The sequence below is a fragment of the Lepidochelys olivacea genome, assembly GCF_965140295.1.
Source record: "Lepidochelys olivacea isolate rLepOli2 genome assembly, chromosome: 15".
Lineage (NCBI taxonomy): Eukaryota > Metazoa > Chordata > Testudines > Cheloniidae > Lepidochelys > Lepidochelys olivacea.
This window is the reverse complement of record NC_140425.1, coordinates 34860236-34888076: the sequence shown is the minus strand read 5'-3', so window position 1 is coordinate 34888076 and position 27841 is coordinate 34860236. Positions and strand designations below refer to the sequence as shown.

Genomic DNA, 27841 nt, shown 5'->3' with positions numbered 1-27841 from the left:
CCTGGTGTTGGCCCATCTCAAGGGGCCCCCGTTTGAACTGTTGGCCGTGTGCTCCTGGTCTCACCTCTCGTGGAAGGTGGCCTCAATCACATCGGCCAGGCAAATCTTGGAGTTCAGGGCTCTGACCTCTGAGCCGCCGTACATGATCTTTCATAAGGACAAGGTCCAGCTCCGCCCACACCCCGCGTTCCTCCCAAAGGTGGTCTCCGCCTACCACATGGGTCAGGACATTTTTCTACTGGTGCTCTGCCCCAAGCTTCACGTGTCCAGTGAGGAGCGCTGTCTCCACATGCTCGATGTGCGGTGGTCTCTGGCTTTCTTTCTCAAGCGGACCAAGCCATTCCGAAAATCCTTGCAACTGTTCATCACCTCGGCTGAGAACGTGAGGAGCCAGCTGATTTCCACTCAGTGGCTTTCCAATCGGATCACTTTGTGCATCCGTTCCTGTTATGAGCTGGCGGGTGTCCCACCGCCACCCATTGTGAGGGCACACTTGATTTGGGCGCAGGCCTCATTGGCTGCCTTCGTGGCCCACATCCCCATCCAGGACATTTGTAGGGCCGCCACTCAGTTCACACATTCACCTCGCACTATGCGGTCATCCCCCAAACCAGGGATTATACTGGGTTCGGCAGGGCTGTCCTCCGTCCTGGGAACTTGTGAACTCCTACCCACCTCCAACAGATATAACTTGGAATTACCTATTGTGGAATACACATGAGCAATCACTCGAAGAAGAAAAGCCAGTTACCTTTTCCATAACTGGTGTTCTTCGAGATGTGTTGCTCATGTCTATTCCACATCCCACCCTCCTTCCCCTCTGTCGGAGTTGTGTGGCAAGAAGGAACTGAGGGTGGGGGGAGCGCGCAGCTCCCCTTATACCGCGCCAGGCACTCCAGGGGTCACGGGGGGTGTTCCCCGCTACGGGTACTGTTAGGGGAAAAACTTCTGGCACTGGTGCCTGTGGCGAGCACGCACACCTATTGTGGAATAGACATGAGCAACACATCTTGAAGAACACCAGTTAGGGAACAGGTAGCTGTCTTTTAGTAGCTAAAGTAAGGTTCTTCTCTCACCCTAGTGTTTGCATCTTATTAAAAATAAATCTCTGTAGAAAATGAAATGAAAAGAACCCTTCCAGCCCCCACTGCAGCCTGAGCCCAGACGTCTACATAGCAGTGAAACTGCCTCGGTGCCTGAGTTGGATGATACGGACCAGCTGCGGATTTTTCTTTCCTGTGTAGACATATCCTTAGTGTGTGGCAGGCCAGTGTGAGAGAGATTTACATTCCTACTTGCTGCAAACTGTATTTGTGTAGACAAGCCTTAAGAGTAAAGGTTTTCCCATAACTTACTTCACATTGCTCAAGCCTATCAATTATTTTCAGTAATTAAATTTGAAACTAAATATATTAACAATCAGGCATTACTTATGTGGCCTAAGTTGTGTTTTTGAATATAGCTGAATTAAAAGAAGATTGTCTGAAAAGAGATGGTAAAAATGACTCCGAACTCAAGTCTTGCTCCCTGTATGTGATGAGTTATAGTTGCTCACTTTAGTATTAAAAGTAGGATTTTACTGTTTTTTTTTGTTTTGTTTTTTTTTTTTTACTGATGATTGTTGTTGCACAGGAATAACTAGATAGAGGGACTGCACAGATGTTACTAAGTGTAGAATTTGGTCGGCATAACCTTTATTTTTCATGATGCATCAGCCAGAAAAAAAACTCCACTTGAGCCTTGCAGGCTGTTGCTGGAGTTTTAAACATCATATTATTTAACCTTATTCAGAGTGTGTCTAATTGACATGGTACTTACAGAAACAGGTTTAAGGTTTTGGCCCGTCTACACTAGAACTCCCAGCCTAATTAACACAAGTGGAACTGAACTGATGCAGATAAAGACTTAGCGGCGTTGATTTGTTGCATGTGTTTGACTTGTATCTTGTGATTTATATGTTTGCACTCTGTTCTTTAGGAATTAAATTTGAATTCTCTATTTCCAGAGCTGGACGTTCAGTACTACTTACCATTTTGATGTAGCTACTTAGATGCTTCTATTATCTCTGTATTAGAGCTGGTCAAAAATCAGAAATTCCATCCCACAGGATATTCCAATCCTGCAACAATTTTTTGTCCTGGATTGCCCTGAAAGGCTGACACTTTTTGTATAATAGAATGTTCCAAAACTGCATTTTTTTGGAAATGTTTGAGAGTTTCCTTTTGATGCTTCTGATTGAAATAAAACATTTTGACATCCCTGAATCAAAACCTTCTATTTTGATAGGTTGGCTCCTGAGCCAGAACAAAGGCTCATCTACACTGGGAACTTATATCAGCATAGCTATATCTCTCAGGAGTATGAAAAATCCACGTCTGAGAGATGTAGCTATGTTGACTTAACTCCTCGTGTTCATAGTGCTAGGTCAATGGAAAAAAATTTCTGTCACCCTAGCTACCACTTCTCAGGCAGGTGGATTACCTACTCCAGTGGGAGAACCCCTTCTGTTGGCATAGGTACTGTCTATGCTGAACCACTGCAGTGGTGCAGCTGCAGCAGTTCAAGTGTAGACATACCCTAAGGCTATATCTACACTACGAAATTAGGTCGAATTTATAGAAGTGGTTTTGTAGAAAGCATTTTTATACAGTCGATTGTGTGTCCCCCCACACAAATGCTCTAAGTGCATTTAGTCGGCATTTAGTTGGCGAACTGCGTCCACAGTACTGAGGCAACCGTCGACTTCCGGAGCGTTGCACTGTGGGTAGCTATCCCACAGTTCCTGCAGTCTCCGCCACCCATTTGAATTCTGGGTAGAAATCCTAATGCCTGATGGGGCAAAAATATTGTCACGGGTGGTTCTGGGTACATATCGTCAGGCAACCCCTTCGCTCCCTCTGTGAAAGCAACGGCAGACAATCGTTTCACGCCTTTTTTCCTGGGTTACCCATGCAGACGCCATACCACGGCAAGCATGGAGCCCGCTCAGCTAACTGTCACTGTATGTCTCCTGGCTGCTGGCAGATGTGGTACTGCATTGCTACACAGCAGCAGCTCATTGCCTTTTGGCAGCAGACAGTGCAGTATGACTGGTAGCCATCATCGCCGTACTCCAGGGTGCTCTTTTATCCGACCTTGGTGAGGTCGGTCAAGGGCGTCTGGGCAAACATGGGAGTGACTCAGCCAGGTCATTTCCCTTTTAAGTTTCGTCTCATGGCAATTCAGTCTTGCCGGCAGTCCTAATGCACCGTCTTCTAATGAGCAGCCAGGAGATGATGATGGCCAGCAGTCGTACTGCACCGTCTGCTGCCAGAAAGATGTATAAAGATAGATGAAGTGGATCAAAACAAGAAATAGACCAGATTTGTTTTGTATTCATTTTCTCTTCCCTTCCTCCCTCCCACCATGAAATCAATGGCCTGCTTAAACCCAGGGTTTTGAGTTCTATCCTTGAGGGGGCCATTCTGTTTCTCCTTGATGCAAAGCCACCCCCTTTGTTAATTTTAATTCCCTGTAAGCCATCCCTGTAAACCATGTTGTCGGTCGCCCCCTCCCTCTGTCAGAGCAATGGCAGACAATCGTTTCACACCTTTTTCAGCGCAGATGCCATAGCACTGGGAACGTGGAGCCCGCTCAGATCACCGTGGCAATTATGAGCACTATAAACACCAAATGCATTATCCAACAGAATATGCAGAATCATAACCTCTAATAAAGCAAAACCAGGAGAGAAGGAGGCGACTGCAGTGTGGTGATGAGAGTGATGAGGACATGGACATAGACTTTTCACAAAGTCCAGGCCCCTGCATTGTGCACATCATGGTGTCAACTGGGCAGGTTCATGGTGTGGAACGCCGATTCTGGGCCCAGGAAACAAGCACAGACTGGTGGGACCGCATAGTGTTGCAGGTCTGGGACGATTCCCAGTGGCTTCGAAACTTTCGCGTGTGTAAGGGCACTTTCATGGAACTTTGTGACTTGCTTTCCCCTGCCCTGAGGCACAAGAATACCAAGATGAGAGCAGCCCTCAGTTAAGAAGCGAGTGGCAATAGCCCTGTGGCAGCTTGCAATGTCACATAGCTACTGGTCAGTCGTAAATCAATTTGGAGTGGGCAAATCTACTGTTGGGGCTGCTGTGATGCAAGTAGCCAACACAATCAAAGACCTGCTGATATCAAGGGTAGTGAGTCTGGGAAATGTGCAGGTCATAGTGGATGGTTTTGCTGCAATGGGATTCCCTAACTGTGGTGGGGCCATAGACGGAACCCATATCCCTATCTTGGCACCGGAGCACCAAGACGGCGAGTACATAAACTGCAAGGGGTACATTTCAATGGTGCTGCAAGAATTGCTGGATCATAAGGGCCGTTTCACCATCATCTACGTGGGATGGCCGGGAAAGGTACATGACGCTCGCATCTTCAGGAACTCTGGTCTGTTTCAACAGCTGCAGCAAGGACTTACTTCCCAGACTAGAAAATAACGTTGGGGAGGTTGAAATGCCTGTAGTTATCCTTGGGGACTCAGCCTACCCCTTAATACCATGGCTCATGAAGCCATACACAGGCACCCTGGACAGTTAGTCAGGAGCTGTTCAACTATAGGCTGAGCAAGTGCAGAATGGTGGTAGAATGTGCATTTGGGTGTTTAAAAGTGTGCTGGCGCAGTTTACTGACTTGCGTAGACCTCAGCAAAACCAGTATTCCTATTGTTATTACTGCTTCCTGTACACTCCACAATATCTGTGAGAGTAAGGGGGAGATGTTTATGGCGGGGTGGGAGGTTGAGGCAAATCGCCTGGCCGCTGGTTATGGGCAGCCAGACACCAGGACGGTTAGAAGAGGACAGGAGGGCGCCGTGCTTATCAGAGGATCTTTGAAAACCAGTTTCAGGAATGGCCAGGCTATGGTGTGAAAGTTCTGTTTGTTTCTTTTTGATGGGGAAACCCTCCAAGTGATTTCACTCTACTTCCCTGTAAGCTAAGCACCTTCCCCTCCCCCTTTGATCACCACTTGCAGAGGCAATAAAGTCATTGTTGCTTCACGTTCATGCATTCTTTATTAATTCATCACACAAATAGGGGGATAACTGCCAAGGTAGCCCAGAAGGGGTGGTGGAGGAGGAAAGTACAAGGCCACACAACACTTTAAAACTTATTGAATGCCAGCCTTGTATTGCTTGGGCAATCCTCTGGGGTGGAGTGGCTGGGTGCCTGGAGGCCCCCCCACCACGTTCTTGGGCGTCTGGGTGAGGAGGCTATGGAACTTGGGAAGGAGGGTGGTTGGTTACACAGGGACTGTAGAGGCGGTCTGTGCTCCTGCTGCCTTTCCTGCAGCTCAACCATACGCTGGAGCATATGAGTTTCATCCTCCAGCAGCCTGAGCATTGGCTCCTGCCTCCTTTCAGCAAGCTGATGCCATCTACCATCTGCAGCCTGCCACCTCTCCTCACGGTCATATTGTGTTTTCCTGCACTCTGAGATTGTCTGCCTCCACGCAATTCTCTGGGATGATGGCTTCACCCCTCCCCCCTCCACGTGGCTAACAGCAGGGAACATTTCTGTTCAGCCACAGGCAAACAGCCCAGCAGGAATGGACACCTCTGAATGTCCACTTACTAAAACCACCCTATTTGAACCAGGTAACCATGAATGATATCACTCTCCTGAGGGTAACACAGAGAGATAAAGAACAGATGTTTGAATGCCAGCAAACACCGGCACCATACGCTGCAATGCTTTGTTCTGCCGTGATTCCCGGTTACATGCTATTAACCTGGCATGGTAAAGTGTCCTACCATGGAGGACGGAATAAGGCTGCCCTCCCCAGAAACCTTTTGCAAAGGCTTTGGGAGTACATCCAGCAGAGCTTTATGGAGATGTCCCTGGAGGATTTCCCCTCCATCCCCAGACACGTTAACAGACTTTTCCAGTAGCTGTACTGGCTGCGAATGCCAGGGCAAATTAATCATTAAACACGCTTGCTTTTAAACAATGTATAATATTTACAAAGGTACACTCGCCAGAGGTCTCTTCTCCGCCTGGCGGGTCCGGGAACCTGCCTTGGGTGGGCTTGGGGGGTACCTGGTCCAGGTCCAGTGTGAGAAACAGATCCTGGCTGTTGGGGAAACTGGTTTCTCTGCTTCCTTGGTGTGAGCTATCTACAACCTCCTTCTCATCATCATTTTCCTCGCCCCCAAAACCCGCTTCTGTGTTGCATCCCACTCCTTGGACGGAGTCAAGCACAGGGTTGGGATAGTGGTGGCTGCATCCCCTAGAATGGCATGCAGCTCATCATAGAAGTGGCATGTCTGAGACTGTGAACTGGAGTGGCCGTTTGCCTCTCTGGTTTTTTGGTAGGCTTGCCTGAGCTCCTTAATTTTCACGCAGCACTGCTTCGGGTCCCTGTTATGGTCTCTGTCCTTCATGCCATTGGAGATTTTTTTTCAAATATTTTGGGATTTCGTATTTTCGAACGGAGTTCTGCCAGCATGGATTTATCTCCCCATACAGCGATCAGATCCCGTACCTCCCGTTCGGTCCATGCTGGAGCTCTTCGGCGATTCTGGGACTGCATGGTCTCCTGATGATGATGAGCTCTGCATGGTGACCTGTGCAGGTGAGCTCACCACACTGGCCAAACAGGAAATGAGATTCAAAAGTTCGTGGGCCTTTTCCTGTCTACCTGGCCAGTGCATCCGAGTTGAGAGCGCTGTCCAGAGCGGTCACAACTGAGCACTCTGGGATAGCTCCCGGAGGCCAATACCGTTGAATTGCGTCCACAGTACCCCAAATTTGACCCGGCAAGGCCGATTTCAGCGCTAATCCTCTTGTTGGGGGTGGAGTAAAGAAATCGATTTTAAGAGCCCTTTAAGTCTGGAAAAAAAGGGCTTCGTCGTGTGGATGGGTGCAGGGTTAAATCAAGATAATGCTGCTAAATTCGACCTAAACTTATAGTGTAGACCAGGCCTAAACCTTACGGGATGTACGGTGGTCATGTGACTGCCCTGTTGCGTCACAGCCGCTCAATCAGAGGAGACACCTCAAGAGATGCAATGCAGCTAGAGAGTTTGGCCCGAAGAGGATACTGCAGGGCATGAGACCCTTTGGCAGCTCAGGCAAACAAAGATTAATAATAAACTGACTTGAAATTAGACATTAGATTCAGTTCAACAGACCAAAAACATTTCAAGTCAGCCTGACATGAAACAAAATGTCACTTTGATTTTTGCAGAAACTGGATTTTCTGTCTCCAAAATATGGTGACAGAAGATTCCCACTCTACTCTAGTATGTGCCCTCCCATAAAAGCTAAATTTTGTTGGTTCTGATTTTTAATCCATTAGGTAAGAAGTTACATTTACAAATGAGCTTCCCAATCTGAAAATCCAGTTTCAAAATGTTTTTTTCTTTCAAAGCAGTACAGGCCTGTAATTTATGGGTAGGGCTTTCTGTTTTAGGTATTTCTTCTGATTTAAGGTATTTCTATTTTTAGGTAAATCACAGTTTATATTTTTAGGTGTAGAAATAGATTTTCATGAGCATCAAAACATCCCTCATTGAACTTGTATGTATGAAAAAGCACTGCTTCCAACACCTTATGCATTTTGGGAACGAGCTTGAAGTGAGTATGTGGTGTCTTTAAGATCTGGTGGGTCCTATTCTCAAGACAGAAAAAGGGTAACTTTCGGGTATTTTGGTATATATTTTATTAAAAGCTGTCCTGTTCACTTATGAAAACCTACCTGTTTTGGAGATATGGTGACATGCAGTCTGTATAATATTTTATAATAATTTTCTAAGAAGAAATCCAGATTAAAGCAATTGCTGTTCTTCATTTGAGCAGATGCCACAGTGGGCTGGGAAATAGAGCTAGGATTTCATATTGTTAAACATACAGTTTCAATGGCTTGTCACCTCTTGCTACGCTATTCCTGTAAAAACTCATACTCTGATTGGGTGAAGGATGTGTGTGGCTTGGCAAGATTTGATATCTGCTCAGAAGTGGAGAACTGGCTGTAGAAAATGTATTGGCTCTAAGGCCTATGGAAGTTATTGGGAGGGACTCCAGATTCTTTGTTCTTGGACTTTTGTCCCAGGCACTTTCTTTTAAAAAACCATTACCCTCCAGAGTTTGGAATAGGAAAACACAAGACTTTTTATAAAAGCAGACCTTTCCAATTTAGGTGAAGAAATGAAAACGTTAGATAAATCTAGTAATAATGTTGGAGAGGAAACTGTACAGTATGATATATTGCAGAGTTATTCTTCAGAGAGTGCAACTTTCAATTATATATTTGAGTCGTTTTTGGTAACGTATATTTAGAGTGAGTAAATGTCACTGTACTGTTTTTCAGTGTCCTGTAATGCTAGTTTTCCCTGTTTTGCCTTTTTCCTTTCATGTCATGTTTTTTCTGATATTTTAATGAGTATCTTAGGAAGTATTTCAGTAGATGTAAAATATGCAACCCCCCTACATGGCATTCTTAAGGTATTAAGATCTTTTTTGTGGAAGTGAAGAGGTTAAAGAAAGGGTTTTGACAGTCTTTCAGTTTTAATTATGGACTTGCCAGCAAAATTTGATCTATAGAGGGGGTATTTGTTTAAACTACTGTATTATAGTTGCATTTGAGGTGGCTTATGGACAAAAGGTTCAGTTCTCAGGTATGTGATTCAAAGTTCTTAGAGAAATTGAGCATTCTGTCTATGCAGTGTTTCCAGATTCCTGTATCATGTCTGTTTCTTGTGATCCTCTGCTTTTTGTTTAATTGGATTTGCTATATTATCTCTTGTCATTTGTGTTGCTGGATTTCCAGGGGAACCTGCTCCCTGGTAGGAATTTTTCTAAGGCTGCCTTCTCCTCTGAAAGTCAAACCTTTATGCCTTTAAACACACTCTTACTTTAGTATATCTTCCACTTTGTTAAATATTCTGTATACATAAAATCCTACTTTGAGTACTTGACTTTAGAAGCTAAACATTCTTCTAACATAGTTTTGTGTGCTTGTAATTCCTAGGTTTTTTTCTCTCTTTTTTTTTTTTAAAAAGTATGAGCAAATTGTGCAAAAGTAACAATTCCTTCCCCCATCCTGAATCATTAGCAATGTTTGACCCTGCATTTCAGCATAGATGACTCCTAGTACTTAAGCTCAGGACTAACATTAGCTGGTGGCAGGAGAAGGCTGTTTTCCCAGAGGTGGGAATGGGTTGCTGGGTCGATGTTTTGGTGGAAGTTGGGGAAGCTCCTGCCCCATGTGTTCCATCTAGAGGGGGAATTGCCTGCTGGCCCCATGTGTTGGATTCACGGGGTGGTGGTGGTGAGCCTGGGCCATCTCTCTCTCTCTCTTCTCCTTCTCCTTCTCCTCCTCCTCCTGCCCACAGCCCTGGAGTTTGGGGAGCTCCAGCTCTTTGCTATGCCTTATTCTGACTCTTTTCTCTACCTCAACCTCTGCTCTGACAGTTCCCAGTTGTTCCCAATACACTCTGCTGGTGGTGGTGCTGAAGCTTTGGCACTGGCATGTGCCTGACCTTAGAAGCTCATTGATTTTTTTTTTTTCCCCTTATTGCCACACTTTTTCTGAGTAATGCAAGTGAGAGAAGGGAAATAGAATTTAACAGTTTCTGTTTTAGCTAGATTTGAATAGAAAAGCATTTCTGTAGACAATGGAGAAGTGAGAACTTCTCAAGGTTGCAAGAATCCTTTTAATAGAAAGTATTGGGTGGCATAAATATAGGGATTGCTACCAGCTCCCCCATAGTGACTGTAAAGAACGCTATGTGCAAATAGTAAAAAGGAATGGTTTTGTAATGAATACTTGCGTGTTGTTGCAGTACCTCTGATGGTTGTAATGCCCTCTTATTCATGGTTTGGGTATCAGAACTACTCAGCTTTCCTCTGTGATTCTCTCATGCACCTGATGACATTCTGCTGCCATCCGTAGTTCACCTGACAGCAGGGATTAAATTTTAACATGTACCAGAGTCTATCATAATAGTTTCCTTTATCATGAATCTAATTTTTTTTCTTATGATTATTCAGCTTTACAGTATATTAAATACAGAACCTATGATATATGGACTGGAAATCAGGATGCCTGGATTCTCTTTCTTGCTGTGTTACTGACTCACTTTTGTGATCTTGGGAAAAAGTAGGCATCTCTGTGCCTCGCTTTTTTCTGTTGTCAGACGCCACCACTGTGGTGCTCTGCTCTATCCAATGTTGATAACAGTCAGCTTTGTGCTTGTGTTCCCTCTGTGTGTTGCCCTGGCTCTGCGCAGATAGTTGACACAGCAGACCCTGAGAGAACCCCCAATGACTACAGACTCCAGTAAAGTACAAAGGCACCTGGACAGGTTTATTGTCAAATGAAACAGTAGCTCCCTTGATCAGATGTCTACAGTTTTGCTCATACATATGTGCTCCCTGACAATGGACACAGCTCAGTCAGTGTCGGGACACTCTATTGCCCCCTAGGCCAGACAAAGACACCGCTCCAGGGATGCATCTTATCCACAGGTACAAACAAGTTACACATCACTCCTAACGTATTGATGTGCAACCCCTCTACACAGTAAGGTGCGGCCTCTCACCTTGAACATGTTGGTTCGAACAAAACAACTCTTATCCATCATATTACCCTTTTGCCCCTGTCTTTGGGGTGGGTCAGCTTGTTCCTTGTTATGTATGTGGAATGTCCAAGTATTGGAGTGTTCTGATATCTCTAGTGTCCAGTACCTTTTGGCTCACAGCTTAACTTTGCTTTATGTTAGCAAAGTCTTGACCATTACTTTAGTTCAGGCCTTAGGCCTCATATCAGCCTCTGATAATAAGGGTTTATGTTTCAGGGTCTCATCTTACTACATGAGTCTAATGATATTTGCCTCTCTAACAGGATGATTGTTGTCCATAATGTTTTAATAGTTTGAGGTCCTTTGGATGAAAGGTTGCTCTGTAAATGCAAAACATTGTTAATTAAGATTAATTTCTTTTGGGTGTGTCTGAGATTTCTCTACTTTCTCTGGAGGGAAGGACAGAATTAAATGGTTGCTGAAATCTGTGATCAAAACCAAGGTTTCAATTTGAGTTGCTGTGGCATACCTAATGATAGATAATGGCTACTGATCTGTAGGTACAATTTGTATTTTGCTTTTTGAATGCCTTAAACTTCCTGAGGTTCAGCCTGATGAAGTCTGCAGTGCCTGATTTCCTGTGCTGGAGGAATACTGAGCAACTTTGTAATAGGTTAACAAGGATGCTCCGAAGCAAATAGTCCTCTGATACTAAATGCATCTGTCCTCCTTGTTGTGGTTGGATGGAGGTGATGAGAATGAAAGTGGTATATGCTGTGAATTGTGCAGAGCTGAAGATGGTTTCTTCAGAGTAATCCTATTAAGCTTTGAATGAAATCTAGTTGTCATTTCACAGCTGGCCATAGTTCTCTGCTGAAAACAGTTTTAACACTTATAATTGGGAACTTGCTAAAATACAGCTGTTATAAATGTCTTGGCAGGTGTGTGGGGCTTTATTTTTTTTAATTGAACACTATTTTAGTTGAAGAGGAATTCTGGAACTCCCAATCTGTTACCATTTAAGGTCAAATGATCACAGATGTGGAATTTCACTGACCTACGTTGTTTCATCACCTCTCTCCCCACCTTTTTCTGTAACAAACCAGAGAATGACACTTCTTATTTAAGAGAACACTGTTAAAGAGACAATTGAGAAATAGATGTAGCTTGTCTGAAATCTTGTGCCCTTTGAGATTGTTTGTATTATGACCAGAGTTAGAGTGAAGCAGGGCCCACCATGGCTAAGTCTCAGTACTGCTTCACATTTAGTCAGGTTAAACAGAGTGAGGGCCCTCCTCCCCTCTTCATTCAACCAGCTGATTTGCTTTCTTGATGATGTATGCTGTAGGCTTAATGATGGAATCGGGCCTGAAGAATACACCCAGGCTTTCTGCTGATAAACCCAAATCCTGTGTTTTTTACTCTAAGGAGCGTCTCCCTGTTTATTGCCTGTGACTAGTCGATAAGATGTTATGGATTCTCTTTCAAACTACACTCTCTCTCTCTCTCTCTCTCACCCCCCACCACATGTGATAAGAATCCACAGTATTTAGCAAGATAGAATGGATTCAGTTCCTTAGAGGGGAAGGTCAGTGCAAAAGATTGTCTGTGATATTACAGTTGCAATGGATTAGTTAAAGAAAGCTAGTTTTGTAGTTCTTCAAAACCAGAAACCCTGCTGTATGCATTTGCTGTACTACAGTAGATCTGTTTTGTCTGAACAAACAAGAAAAAAACTAATCTTTTTCTGGTCAGAGAGAATGAATGTAGTATAACAAATGTCAAGGTGAAGGGAAATATGCAGTGGGTGTCTGGGAGGTGCCAAAAAAAACCAGCCCCTTTTCTGCATAGTATGTGGAAAATCTTGGACAGCAGGTTTGTTTCGGGTTGTAGACCCAGACAGTCTTAGCAGGTCTGACTCCTTCCTGCTGAGGAAATTTCTTTTGTTTTGCAGACAGGATTTCAGGTTAAGGATAAGCTCTCTGCTTCCCTGGTGGCAGAACATGGTCTTGAGGGAATAAGGGCCTCGTCTTGTATGCTAGAGTTTCAGGCAGTGATTCTCACTGAGGTAATGCAAATGGTGAGAGAGCTTTTGGATCTGTTTCCTTCTTGGTGGAGGCCAGTGTGGAATATTGGGTCCCTTGTTTGCCCCTCAATAAGGGCAGGCTGCCTCTTGTTTAGGAAGAAGAATTACTGCATGCTTTGTTCAAGCAGTCATCACTTGACACTTAAGAATGTAGTTAATTATTGACCAGTCTCACACTGTCCATTCATTGTAAGATTTTGGAGAAGGCTGTGGTAAGACCATGCTCACAGCCTCCTGAATGCCTTTGATCTCCTTGATCTTTATTAGTGGGTATAGGCCGGGCTTTGGCTTGATTGTCATGCACATTGTGTAAAGAGTTGTCACTTTGGATGGGCTATCACCAGCAGGAGAGTGAATTTGTGTGAGGGGGTGGAGGGTGAGAAAACCTGGATTTGTGCTGGAAATGGCCCACCTGATGATCACTTTAGATAAGCTATTACCAGCAGGACAGTGGGGTGGGAGGAGGTATTGGTTCATATTCTCTGTGTATATATAAAGTCTGCTGCAGTTTCCACGATATGCATCTGATGAAGTGAGCTGTAGCTCACGAAAGCTTATGCTCTAATAAATTGGTTAGTCTTTAAGGTGCCACAAGTACTCCTTTTCTTTTTGCAGTAGTCAGTCTCCTCTGGGTGATGGATGAAGGTCAGGTGTCCATGCTGGTGATACTAGATCTGTCAGCTGCCTATGAAACCACTGATCATGAGGTGTTGCTGACTTGCCAGTGGACCCTGGTAGGTGTGGAGAAGGCTTCCGTTTTATTACTTTGCTCTTTTTTTTTCAGAGAGGTAGAGCAGCAGATAGTCATGAGCAATTGCTCTTCTTTGCAAAGGGCTGTCAATTGTGCAGTCCCACAGGGTGACATTCTGTTACCTCTCCTGTTCAAGGTGTAGATGGGGCTGTTAGGAGTGATAGAAAGGAGGCATGGAATGCAGTGTTGTCTGTATCCTGACAACCATCTGTGTGTCTTTGTCTCATTCGACTTGGATAATCCATTTTAGAGCCTCAGCCAGAATCTGGCTGAAATTGGGACATGGATAAGAGTGAGCTGGCTGCAGTGCAACCAGACAAAAATGACATGATGATGTGGATTGGGGAAGCAGCTGGAGGAAATGGTAGAGGTAACATCAGTCCCTTTGAGGGAGTATGTCCGCTTTTAGTAGGTTTTTTTTATGGGGGGCTTTAGCGGCCCCCTCCCAGCTGCTGTATGATGATCACATTGCAACTATGGCCCAGTCAGCCTTTTACCACCTCTGTCTGGCTAGGAAGTCATGACCCTTCCTTTTGAATGCAGACCTTGCCACTATCTGGAAAGGCCACAGTGACTCATTTGGTTTTTGGAAAAGAAACCACCTATAAAAAAATTTAAATTAATCTGAAAACAGGTGTATAAACTGAAAAATACAGATCAGTTTTTGGGCCTTCAATCATTTCTCCAGGACTTTTAGTCTGCTTATTCCATGTATTTAGTAACATTAATAAAGTTGTCATCAGTACTATTGGACTTGCTTCCTTTTTCCAGAGCTGCCGTATGTGATGTTTTCTAATGGTAAATTGCAGCCCCTCTGTTCAGCTGGTAGCAATTATCCCAGTCAAAGTTCTCTGCATTCACTGTGGATTTCAGTGGGAGGGTTCCTTGTGTTTGGAACTGCAGGTTATGGGAAGTGAACATTGCTTAATGCACTTAATGCACTGCCGATGCGTATTTTAGACAGAAGTTGTTCTGGAGTATCAAGTAATCTTTCATGTTAAGACATCAGTGTTTTTAAGGGAATGCTTGACCTGTCTTTGGGGTTGATGGTAGCCTCTGCTGGAGTGATGAATGTTGGTCCTGGGTCGTTTTTGTGATATGGCAAAGAGGCTATAGTAAGCAGTAGTCAGTGGCTAGATGAACTGGGGGATTCTCTCCCTTGTGCTTATTGAGGTTAACAATGTCTTAGTGAAGAGGCATTTCTCTGGCTGTTGCAGATCTGGCAGATGAATGTGTCATGTTCTGTGGATGGTAAAAGAGGTAATTGCTGGGTTTGGGGACTATTAACTGCTTAATTCCAATCTCTGGGACAAGGGTTACCTTAATGGACATGTTGGTAGTGTTCCACTGGTTTTGAATTGTGAACCTCCCTCCCCTTACAGCATCCTTAGGTGCATCAGACCTACAAGATAATGTGGTTTATTGTGAGAGCACTCAGAAGTTCTGATGGATTTCAGTTTGGTGTGAGGACATCCTTGCTCTGCTCTTAAACAGGTGAAGGGTAATTGTTTGTCTTCAGAATACATGCAACTTGGCCATATTTTTGTCTTAAAATTAAGCAGCGTGTTCCTCTTTTCTCCTTGTAATTGGTTTTTAGTTAATGGGGAATATTTCCAGAAAAATACAATTTATTTGAATTATGTTCAAAAATTTTCTCTTGATTATGTCTAACCGAGGAAGTCACTTGTCCAGTGACACCTCCATATATCCAAACCCTCACTTAAAGAAGTGTCTGATTTTTCCCAAAGGTTTATATAAAGATGATCAATGAGAACAGTTCAGATACCGACACTTCATTTTGTCCTGTGCAGAGCAACACTTCATGCTGAACTGTGAATTGTTGGTGGGAAGGGGAGACCCCAGCTTATAAATTGGGAAACAAGGAAGAGAATGTATTAATGTTTTCTTGAACTTGCAGTTTGGGTATGTCTCCATGGCAGCAGCCCCAGGCAGCCAGTACATTGATTAAATGTAGCTAATGTTACCATACAAAAAACAATCTATCTATGATTCATGTTGGAATTTGTTAATACAGGGTTAATCCCATCCACCAAAGCCTGAAAAACAGTTCCCTTCAGTCTTTAATGTTGAGATTTGACACTAGCCCAGAGGCAAATAATGTGATTTTCCTTCGAGTGATTGTGTGCATATATGTACTGCTGCAGTTACTGCACCAGATTGACTGTGGCTCTGGTAACGGATGCACCTACCAAAGGCTGGGGGCCCCATCTTGTTCAACTGCAGGTCAACTCTTTGGTCACCACAAGAAGTTATACTCCATATTAATGTGATAGAGCTTTGATGTGTGTGTCAGGCCTGTGACACCCCAAGTTTTATGTGCAAAGGTAGCTTTCCATCAGAACCAAACTATTGATCTTCTAGTCGTCTTCTTGAAACCCCATTCTTTCAAAGCTGAAAAAAGACTTCATAGCTTAGATGTTCATGGAGATTTGACCGCCTTTTTCGACTGCACTAGATTCTTCGGAGGCTCTCCCAGGCTTTTTGTAGCCTGTGCTGAGACTGTTAGAGGTCAATCAGTGTCAGCTCAGAGAATTTCACATTGGGATTTTTTGAGTACATTAAGCTATGCTAAAGTCTCTCCTCTACTGAGAAAAATGGCTCACTTCACCAGGGCTCAGTCCACTTTCATCAGCTTTTCTGAGCAATATTCTGATAGCAGATATTGCAAAGTAGTAACATGGTCACGTGTACATATCTTTTCCACACATTATGCCATCACTCATGCCTCTTGTGATGATGCCAGCTTTGGCAAGTCAGTGTTACAGTCTCTGTTCAGATGACCAGAAGCCCCTCCACCTGTAAGGGAACTGCTGATGAATCACCTGCAGTGGAATATATGTGTGCACAATTACTCAAAGGAGAAAAAAGTGGTTACTTATCCAGATTCATAGATTCCAAGGTCAGAAGGGGCTATTGTGATCTAGTCTGACATCCTGTATAACCACAGGCCATAGAATTGCGCCAAAATAATTCCTAGAGCAGATCTTTTAGAAAAAACATCCAATCTTGATTTAATAATTATCAGTGATGGAGACTCCACTCCCTGTACAGCACGCATTGTTCTTAGAGATGTGTTGTGCACATAAACATTCCATGACCCTCCCCCTTCCTTACTACTTCAGACATTATGTATAATGGTGCAAAGGAAAGGAGAGGGAGGCAGCAGACTCATCCCTTTTATGCCATCATCTGAGAGTGCATGAGCCCCTGCTCTCCTCCTCCTATCTACTGGTACTGCTGGTAAATATCTGACTTGGGTGTGCATACACCTGCTGTGGAATGTATATGTGCTGTGACAGGGTTGGGCCAGATAGCTACAGGAGAGTGATTGTGTGTGTGTGTGTGTGTGTGTGTGTGTTAAAAAGCATTGAGTTTTTTATTAATCCATTTTAAATAGGTTTTAAGACGGTCCTCAGTTGGGAAGATATTTTAGCCCCAGGTTAAGCAGGGCCCTTTTCCCTGGGTAAGGTAATAAGGGCAGTTCCAGAACAATCAGGAACTTGCTGGAACCAATTAAGGCAGACAGGCTAATTAGGACACCTGGAGCTGATTAAGAAGCTGTTAGAATCAATTAAGGCAGGCTAATCAGGGCACCTGGTTTAAAAAGGACCTCACTTCAGTCAGTGAGGGGCACGCAAGGAGCTGAGAGTGAGAGGGTGTGCTGCTGGAGGACTGAGGAGTACAAACGGTGTCTGGCATCAGGAGGAAGGTCTTGTGGTCAGGATACAGAAGGTGTTGGGAGGAGGCCATGGGGAAGTAGTCAAGGGAGTTGTAGCTGTCACACAGGTGTTACATGAAACACTGTAGACATCAGTGATCCACAGGGCCCTGGGCTGGAACCTGGAGTAGAGGGTGGGCCCTGGGTTCACCCCATCCCCCCAACTCCCTATTGGATACAGGAGGAGTTGACCTGGACTGTGGGTCCCACCAGAGGGGAAGGTCCCTGGCCTGCCCCTCGACCCATTAGGTGGACTGGCAGAGACTGTGGGGATTGTTCTCCTTCCTTTTCCCTATGCTGACCAGTGATGCGGTTAGCTGAGTGAACAGCAGGTTTGAGCCACTAGCAAAAGTGGCCAAACTGAGATCTCTGAGGCAAGCAAATCTGCCAATAAGCGCAGGACCCACCAAGGCAGAGGAGGAACTTTGTCACAGTGCACAACAGATCTCTAAGAACAATGCTTACTGTACAGGTAAGTAACCGTTTTCCCTGGGTGGACTGCTTTGAAATAGGGTCATTCAACACTTTGTTTTACAGCTTTTGAGTCAGTGTTGAGACAGAACTATATGAAAATAATGCAAATAAAAACAATGAGGAAGGTATGTCTGTTCACAGAATAATGGATGGTGTTAGTTCATGTTCTGGATGATGACTTTCAAAATGTCTGTTAAAAAGCAAAGTTGTTGAGTTTGTCTCTGTTCTTTGTGGCCTTCTTGAAGGCACTTACATCTCACTTCCACAATACTTTCCGTAGAGTGGGGATTTAGGCTGCATTTCACTGTGATTATCTCAGCAGGTCTGAGTTTAGTTCAACACCTGCAGCTTTGCTCTTTCTCAGGAATCATCACAGGGTTAACCAGTGACCAGCCAGCATTCATAAAGTATTCAGAACAAAAGCAGAGAAAATATATCTTGAAAAACAATAAACAGCTCACATGAATGTCTTAGTTTACCAGGCAGTCATCCATCTTTTTGGCAAGGATTTTGGCGAGTTTCAAAGTCCTTCAGGCCCTTTCTGCTGGGCCTATTCCTCTTGGTCACAGCATCATGACAATCTTGTATCATGTGAGAGTGATGTCCTTTTCTGTATCAGCCTGGTCAGTTTATACAGTTTTCCTTTCTTTGGTTGTCGGTTTCTTGAGCTTGGTTAAATGAGCAGATGAAGTTTTTCCTGTGGGGATGAGGCTTCTCCATTGAGAAGCATTGCATTGGTTACGCCCCCCTCCACTCTCACGCCCAGTGACTTCAGTTCCTGCAGGCAATTCCTATAACTCCCCCTTAGAATACCTCTCCCATACAGATACATATAACATTTATACAATTGATACAATAGTCTCTGAATATTCCATGTGTGCATAATGTCTGTTACAAAGTTATCAACACATAAAATAGCCTTTCGAATGAGAAACTACTGCTTGCTTTGCATCCTTAGAGGCTTATAATTGAAAGACGCTAAACAGTGTAATTGCAGACTTTTACTTCTGTGCTTTCCGATACTGTCAGACCTTTGTGAGAGCAGGGAGTCTACAGCACTAGCGAACAAGTCAACAGGATGATTCTTTAGGGTGTGTCCGCAATAAATCCTGGTCCACCCTCACTCTCAAACTTCTCTTGACATGGTGCGGACCCTTCCTAGGCATTAACTTGTGTACATCTGCTTGCCAACCTCTCTGTATGAGTATGCCCACATATTCACACTTGCTTAATGACATCTCAACATATCTTCACACACATACTTGTGTTTGTTGACCCATCTGCCAAACCCATTGATTTACCAAACTCTCCAAATCTGCAAACCACTCCTCTTCCACTCTAACCAGGGAATATGCTTGAAATGATAGTCAAGTAGGACAGCTGTATTTAAACTAGTCTTATATCTGGAGGAGGTAGTCATCTTTCTAGGAGATCATGAAGACATTGTTTGCTGATCATGCTTCATGGGAACGTTTTTTGTTACCTCTGGTACAAAAAATGTACAAAATGACCAATAAATAACAAATTTAAAAATTGGAAGAAGTTCTCATTCCCTGTCCCAAATTTTAAATTGCTAAAATGTTAATGGTTTTATCTTCTATTATACTGTTTCTTCTACTTTTAAAATCTTTAATAAAACAATATGAAAGTGAAAGTAATCAGTACTTTTGGTTAATAACTTTTTCTGTCTGTAGATTCCTCTCTTTGGATCAAAATCTTTTGGAGGAAGAAGCCCCGACGGCCCCATGTTGAGCAAGGCTGAGTTTGTTGAGAAAGTTCGTCAGAGTAACCAGGCCTGTCATGATGGTGATTTTCATACAGCTATTATGCTGTACAATGAAGCCCTGGGAGTTGACCCTCAGAATTGCATCCTGTACAGTAACCGATCTGCAGCGTACATGAAAATCCAGAAGTACGACAAGGCATTGGATGATGCAATCAAAGCACGACTCCTAAATCCTAAATGGCCAAAGGTAGGAAAGCCCATTTCTCTTCTGGTGAGAGACTTTCTATGGGAGTTGCAGCTCCTGCAGTTATTAAGGCTGTAATTATTTTGTTATAATTGAGATGGACATAAATCATTCTTTACTTACAGTTCACTTTGGTGGGGGCTCTGGAGAATAGAAATCTTTCTGTGTTAAAAGCTACTTGACTTATTTGAGTTTCCTGTTAAGAGTTAAACTATTTTCTGTGTAAACAGACGTTGGCCTATTTTTCCTCAGCTTGCCTGGCAAGGATTCTTTTTTGCTGATCATTGTGAAGATTTTGGATTCAGCCTTTTAAACAAATGTCATTCATGGTGTGTGAAGATCAGACATCTCTCTTAACATTTACACTAATAAACATTCAGCAGCAGCTAGAAGTATCTTGCTCTGAAAGCCTCAGGAGAACAGTGTGCAGAATGGAACATACTGCATAGAGATTGTTGGTAACAGGGTATTAGAGTAGAAAACGAAGGACTTCAGCTTAAGTCACCACCTCCTGCCTTTCTTAAAATTTAGTTTTTGTAGAGCTGTTCTGTTTGGTGTATGTTCTTGATAATTTTTTAAGAAATTCCATATGTCCCAACGTCCTCAGTAAGACCTGACAAGCAATGGAAAGGTATGACTGTACATGTTGATCTGTCATAGAAAGGGTAAATAGATGCCCTTCTATAAAATAGGGACTCCCAGAGATAGCACTGCCTTTATTTAATGGTGTTGCCTGACAGTGGGTTTCTGTTGTGTTCCATTGAGAGAAAGCATTATGTTCTATTTTTCATAGATCACTCTAGTGTTGACTTTCCTGAATCTCACCCTTCAGCATTCCTTCTGTTTTTACAATGTGTGGTGTGATATTTTGGCTGCTTTTCTTCATGTTCAGGTCCGGGGATCTTCAAGTTGGGTTTCCAGTCTCCAGGGAGATTGGGGGCAGACGTTGACTTGGTTGAGTGCTAAGCTGCACTAAGTGGCCAGTTCTGCCTTCACAGCTGCACAGGAAGATTCCTGTCCCTGATATCTTTGAAGCACTCGGTTCCAATGCCTTTCTATTCAAAAATATTCTTTCTGAAGCTGGAAATTTCTCCTATTAAAGTACTTTTCTTCAGTTAATCCTGTCCATGTGTTGGTGCAGAACTGAGTTTTCTGAGCCTTTGCAGGAGTTGATCTCCATGCTGCAGGCTCAATTTAAAATAAACATGACATATACCTAAAAAGGGGAAGCAAAGCTCCTCTCTGACGAGAGCTTTGCCTTTTCCGCACCCCAGGGATGAGAGTTCACACCAGGCTGAAAGCAGGATGTTGCTCTTAGAGGTAAGGATGGGCCTTCTGCAAGTGGTCCTGGATTAGTTGCTGTGAAGCTCCTGCTGCTTCGAAAACTCCTTAGACATCCTACTGCTAACTGATGCACTCATCTGCTTGTCCTAGGTCTTGAGGAATGGCAGGGGCTGTAACTTCTAGGTGACTTTGGGGATGGGGGAACTGGGCTCAGCAGGTCAGTTCTCACAGATGCAGCCTGCATAGTAATGTCATTCATGCATCACTCTTCAGTCAATGTGCACTCCGTAACATCATTTTGAGGGGGTGGGTTAGCCTACCTTTCTTGTGGGACCCCTTCCCCACATCTGTTTCCCATAATTGGGAATGGATCCCCAGCTGTTGAAAATTGAAGGCTTGTGTCTCAGACAAGATAACCTTGTTTTCTGCCTTGGGCAACTCAAGTTGCCCTTTTACTTTGGTCATTAATTCACCTCCTCTCTGAACCCCTTGTAGGGCAAATGCCTAAAGCCTCAGCCGGGCCAGTGCACTCCCTCTCCACGGAGGAAAGGTTTCTAGTACAGCCAGACTAAGAGGCAGGTTTGGTAAAACATTAGTGGAGATATTCTCCTAAGATCTGCCCACTCATGATGCCAAAAGGAAAGAACACTTTCAGTAGACCTGATGAGGATGGTATAGGTCAACGTTTCTCAAATGTGGCCACCGTGGCCGAATGCGGCCAACAGGGGGTTTTCATGCGGCCACAACAGCCTCCTAGGTGGTGATGGGTGGGGCATAGCATTGGCCCTTCCCCTTCCTTCTTTTTGCTCCTGGATGCGCCACCCTGCACCACTTCTGGAGCGAGGTGGGGTGCAACGCTGCAGGAGCCAGGTGAGTTCTTGACCCACGTTGAGGAGAGGGGGTTTGTGCAACAGGCTCCAGGGGCAGGACTTCAGGAGCCTGGCCGTGCAGCCCTGGCCTCCGACCACGGGGCTGTGGGTATTGACCCTCGTCCTCTCCCTCTGGCTCTGGCTATGCAGCCATAGCCTCCAGCTGCGGGGCTTCAGTCTCTGTCCCCTGGTTCCAGCTGTGTGGCAGCAGGCGCTGGCTCCTGTCTGCAGTCCCGGGCTCCAGCCACGCAGTGTCAGGCAATAGCCACAGGTACCAAACCCCAGCTGCAGGGCAACAGGCTCAAACCAGGTGCCAACCCCTGGCTCTGGCCACAGGGCAGCAAGTTCTGACCCCCAGCTCCGGTCATAGAGCTTCAGTTGGCCTCTGGCCCCCAGTTCTGGCCGTGTGGTGGCGGGCGCTGGCCTCAGGCTCCAGCAACGCGACCCTAGCCCATGGTGCTGATCCCCTGCCCTAGCTGCATGGCAGCAGGTGCTGACTCACTGCTCTGTTCTCAGGTTCCGGCCATATGGTGGCAGGAGCTGACTCACATGGCCAACCCCTGGCTTCTGGCTCCAACCATGGAGTGGTGGGTGCTGGCTTCAGCCACACACTCCTCTGCTTTGGCATCCAGCTCCTTGCTCTGGCTGTGCAGCAGTAGGCACTAGCTCTGGGTGTTGCCCGCAGCTCCGGCTGTGTGGCAGGAGACTCCGATCCCTGGCTCTAGCCACGCAGTTCCTGTCCCCAGCTCTGGGTTCTGGCCACTGGCACTGAGCCCCGGCCCTGGCCACATGGCAGCAGACACCAGGCCTTGGCTCTGGCCATGCCACAGTGGGGCTCATCACCCACCCCCATCGCCCCCGGCCCCCGCTGTCTTCCTGGCCTTGAATCCATCCCACCATCACTTCTAGCCCCTACTGCCTCTCCCTTTTGTCCCCCCCATCCAGTGTTTACTGGGTCCTGGGGCTTGCTGCGAAAAGTGGTATTAACAAACATGCAAGTATCACTTTTCACAACAGACTTACTAGCTATCTGTGAAAGGTGATACTTGTTTGTATGTTAATATCACTTACCACTTCTCATAGCCTCCCAGGTAGCAATTCAGTGTGCTGTGATATTAACAAATATACAAATATCACTTTTCACAGCAAGTCCCAGGACCCACTAAACTCTGGATGGGTGGGCCGAAGGGGGAGACAGCATTATTTTTATTGAGTCTGCCAAAGACCCCTAAAAATATACATTACAATGATTTGGATGTGAATCTGTGCATATTTAATTGATTCTATGGGGGTCGGACTACATGACCTCCTGAGGTCTCTTCCAACCCTAATCTTCTATGATTCTATGATTGTAGTTATGACAGCCTTCCAACCTGGGGGTCCTGCTGTCTGGAGTAGCTTGCCTGAATCACTCCACTTTGTTAATTTTCAATATCATTCTAGATCTTATCTCAAAACACCTTTTCTCCCCTGCCTCTTCCTCTGTTATTTTTACTGGAATATAATTCACCATATTATTTGCACCACTTGGTTCTGTAATTTATACCATGTACCACATCCTGCATTAGTAAGGAGAATTCTACTTTGACAGGGAGATGGACTAGAAATTCATAGGTCTCTTCCATTACTAACTTCTGTCTTGTATTAATGAATACTATAAAACATTTTGGACAGTTTCAGGCACTATGTAAAATAAAGTTGTAAGTGATCTCCAAGTTTCCAGTTCGTTCAATTGTATAAATGCTCGGAGACACGGAGTATAAAAGCCAGTACATTTTTGGATAGTTTTGTTTTTTGTTACTGAGAAATCTGGTAACGATTTACAGTGGAGCCCACTTAAATGAATAGTTATGGAAGGATCTCGTAAAAGAATATTTTTCACATGCCAATCACAGACAGAAATACAGTGAGACCTTTGAAATGAGTCTCTGGTAAAGGAATAGACCTGTGCATCAAAGGGAAAATAAACTAAAAGGGAATAGGAAATTCACTAGCTTAAAAGATTAGCTCTGTTACCTGAAGGCATCTTTCTGCGTTATCAAATCAGAGTCTATTAAATGCAAAGAAATCCCTATATTAATGCAGTGTTAAAGTTGCATAGTTAAACAAAAATAAAAAATGTAGGCAGTAACAGGAGGCAATGTGTCACAGTAGATATGGCATTGGACTGGAACTTGGGAGACTTTTCTGTTCTAATCCCAGCTCTCCCACTCTGTGACCTTGGGCAAGCCATTCCTATTTTCTGTACCTCCAGTTATCACCTTTTTGCAGGTGGAAAATGGTGCTTACCTCCTTTGTTAAGTGACTTGAGATCTACATGTGAAAAAAACTATATAAGAGCTAGATGTGGGTACTATTACTATGTTGTTTGTTCCTGCCATTCTGGATAAATTTGAAAAGAACCATCTTGTTTATATTATAAAATGTACACTTGCTTGCAAAGCCCAACAGATCTTTGTTGGGATAAGAAATGAAACAGTCAGAGGAACTTCTCCAGGCTTTCCTGCACAAAGTTGGTCCTTTTCCTGAACCCCCACTTACTCTTATTCTTCCCAGAGTGGTAGCCACTATGAGCAGCATCCCCCAGTGGTCTAGTTTGGAACTATATTTGGTTTAACTTTCCTCTTGACAAAGCACTCAGTTTTACAGTGGATTAAATTTGCTTCTATGCGTCTTGTCAATTCTCGTGATTTTTTTCATGAGTGATGGAATTTTGGCCAGGGCTGGAGCCAATTTTGCAGTGATGAGAAGCTCCAGCCTTCTAGCAAATTTCAGCCCTAGAAAGAAAATCCCCTCTGATTGGTTGGTTGTACCACTTTCCCACCTCGTGGTGTAGAGCAGGCAAGAAGCAGGCAGAGCTCTCTTCCCATTCCCTCTGCAACCCAACATCATTCTCACAGAAGAGGGAACAAAAAGATCCCAGCAGCTCAGAATGGCTCTATTCCCCCCTCCCCCTTTGATCAGGGACAGCTCCTCTGTGCTACCCCCAGCCCACCCTCAATTTGCAAAGGGAAGTGAAGAACCTCTGGTGCTGCCCCCCTTCCCTTAAAGCTGGAAGGGGAAGAATGGGACACTGCTGCAGCTCCTGGCCAGGTTGGTAGAGGCTCATGAAGAACCCCAGGTGGAGCAGATGTGAGGCTCTGGGGCTAGAACTGATGAGAGGCTGGGGTGGGGGGGACAGGACTGATTTTGGAGGTTGGGGGAACAGAATTAATTGCTGGGCAGGGGATGGACATATATGGGGATGAGAGCTCCTGCAGCAGGGGCCAAAATCACCTTCCCAATAAATTTAGGAGGTTGGTCAATGTTAATTGTCTCTCACACATACTGTGGATGGGTAGGAGGAATTAAAAATCAAAACAGACCAAAAAACACAGTATAACATATTCTTTAAAAATCTCATGATTTTTGGATTAATTTCATTATTTCTCTGGGCTTCATTCATGATTTTTGAACCTTTTAGAGTTGGCAGTACTGCTTGTAGGATATGACTATCACACTATAAATAAAGACTAATACGAAAAAGGCCTCATTCTTCTGTGGCCCTACCTTGGCAGAATGTTAATTGTGCTGTTTTCCTGTAAACAGTCTCAATCAACTCAAGATACAAACCAAATTTAAAGACATTCCTAGCTGTTCATTCTGAACTGTAGTTTATACTGGAGAGTTTATAGTTCAATCAGAAGCATTTCTCTTTTAGAGACAGAATCCTGGTATGCTAGTGGCCTGGTAGGAAAGCACACTTTTTCTCACAAAAAAACAAAAAACAAACTTTTTCCTGTTTTGGTGAATTGTGTTCAAAGTGGAAATTTTCTGACCAACTTTAATGCTTCCCTCCCACTCTAATTTGCAATTAGCACAGATTTCCATATCAAACGTGCCTCTGTCATAACCTCCTCCTGTGCTAGTCCTGAAGCAACATGTCTCAGGTAACTTGCGGAATGACTCTTCCACCTCCTCCTTCCATCCCTACGCTACCTAGGGTGAGCCTGTGCAGTCAGCCATTCTCATGGTAGAGAGCTAATGAATGACCCCTTTCTCCAGCTGATCCTGAACTCAGCCTGTCCCATGTTATAAAGCCTTGAAATAACTCCCTTCTCATTGGCTGTTTGTGTGGATTTGAACCTTCTTGCTTTGGAGCACTATGGAATTATCTGTCCCATGTTAGAGCCACAGAATAACCCCTTTGCAAATGACTGCAGGCTTTGAAGCCAAGAATTGAGGAAGATTCAAAGAAGGATTGGCTATTTCTATGGAAAAAAGGAATATCTTAGAATTGTAGTTTACTGCTAACAAATTTTGGAAGGGAGATAAAATTTACGCTTACGCTTCAGGGCCTAAGCCAGAGGTGGGCAAACTACAGCCCGCAGGCCACATCCGGCCTGCGGGATCCTCCTGCCCGGCCCCTGAGCTCCTGGCCTCGGAGGCTAGCCCCGGCCCCTCGACCACTGTTCCCCCTTCCCCCGCAGCCTCAGCTCACTGGGCCGCTGGCGCAGTGCTCTGGGCGGGGGCTGCAGAGCCCGGCCTGACCCGTTGCTCTGTTCTGCACGGTGGTGTGGCTGTAGCACCGCCAGCCACCTGCGCGGCAGAGAGCAGGGGGTGTTGGATAGAGAGCAGGTGAGTTTGAGGGGGTGGATAGGAGTCGGGGTGGTCAGAGGGTGGGAAATGGGGGTTGAATGGAGGCATGGGTCCCGGAAGGGCAGTCAGGAAGGAGAGGGGGTTTCGATGGGGCGGTGGGGGTTAGTCAGGGGCATGGGTTCCTGGGATGGTCAGGGGACAGGGAGCAGGGGTGGTTGGATGGGGCAGAGGTCCTGGGGGGCAGTCAGGAATGAGAGGGGGGGTTGGATGGGGAGGTGGGGGGCAGTCGGGTGGGGGGTCAGTGGACAGGGAGCAGGGGGTGGTGGATGGGGCAGAAGTCCCCTGGGGGCCGTTAGGGGACAGGGAACAGGGGGGTTGTGTGGGGTAGGAATCCCGGGGGAGGGGGCTGTCAGGGGCCAATCCAATAGGGATCGGGGGTTGGGCCATGCCTGGCTGTTTGGGGAGGCACAGCCTCCCCTAACCGGCCCCCCCCATACAATTTTGGACACCCGATGTAGCCCTCAGGCCAAAAAGTTTGCCCGCCCCTGGCCTAAGCCACCCTCTAACTATTAGAGACCAGAATGAGACCTAATATGGAAATTGTCCCGTATCAACCTACTGCAGCGTTTCTTAAGCCTTCCTCTAAAGTATCTGGTGCTGGCCTCAGTTGGAAACTGTATTGGAATAAATGGATAATGGGTCTGAGCCAGTATGGCAATTGTTCCTCTGTTTCTGTATGCAAGGATTTAAGATTTTCAGTGTTCACTTGACATAGTGCGCAGTGCATAAAAGAATATGAAATAAACACATTCACAGTGCAATTCTATTTGCTGACTAGACAGCTCGATCAACAAAGTAAACACAGTGGCTGTTTTAAGCCATGATTATCCTGGATGGAGATCTGATGAAAATGTCTCAGCAGGACAATTTCCTTGTCTTTTAAAAAAGCTGCCATCATGTAACACAGTAATTGAGATAATGAAAATCCCCAGCTGAATTTTTTTTTTCACCCTCTGCATTATGTTTTGCTGCTGGCTATATATTTTTCTCATTCTCCTGCACAGGAATCTTTCTTTGGCCTAAATTGTTGGTCCAGTAGAAATTGTTTCAGATTAGATTGGCTTTAGATGATTTTGCGAGTATTGCCAAACTCTGCTTTGTCCATGTTTGGCTGCTGGATAATGACAGTTTTGAGTGTTGGCTTATAAAACATATTTGTACCTACGAAACTGATGTGATGTCCAAGAGCTGCCTAAGGCATCTTCCTTTGTTGTTTGTGTCTGTTCTGTGTCTTGAATCTTTGTCAGTTTTGCTGAGGTGAAGCAGTCACTATGGATGCTGAATCTGACTATGGAAGTATTTACCTGCAGAAATACCTTGTTTTAGCACCACAGTAATCTCTAGACATTTCTGCTTTGCAGTTATTCCTCAATTCTGTATTTGATCATTCCTCTGTACATGCCCTACTTCATGTCCTTATTTCTTCTCCATTTTCTCCAGTTTATTACTGTTTTAATTTGATCA

General features: G+C 44.8%; 1 protein-coding gene across 3 annotated transcripts in view; it reads left to right on the top strand.

Moving 5' to 3' along the window:
- The window catches only part of TTC28 (tetratricopeptide repeat domain 28), a 504428-nt gene that overhangs the window by 11194 nt on the left and 465393 nt on the right, over positions 1–27841 (top strand). For 2 of the 3 annotated variants that reach the window (XM_084649138.1, XM_084649137.1), the window contains exon 2: positions 19311–19589. In XM_084649138.1, the coding sequence (XP_084505264.1) occupies positions 19311–19589 (279 nt within the window). Of the gene's footprint in view, positions 1–14652; positions 14898–19310; positions 19590–27841 lie in introns of those variants that run through there. The other variant, XM_084649139.1, reaches the window with a different exon arrangement.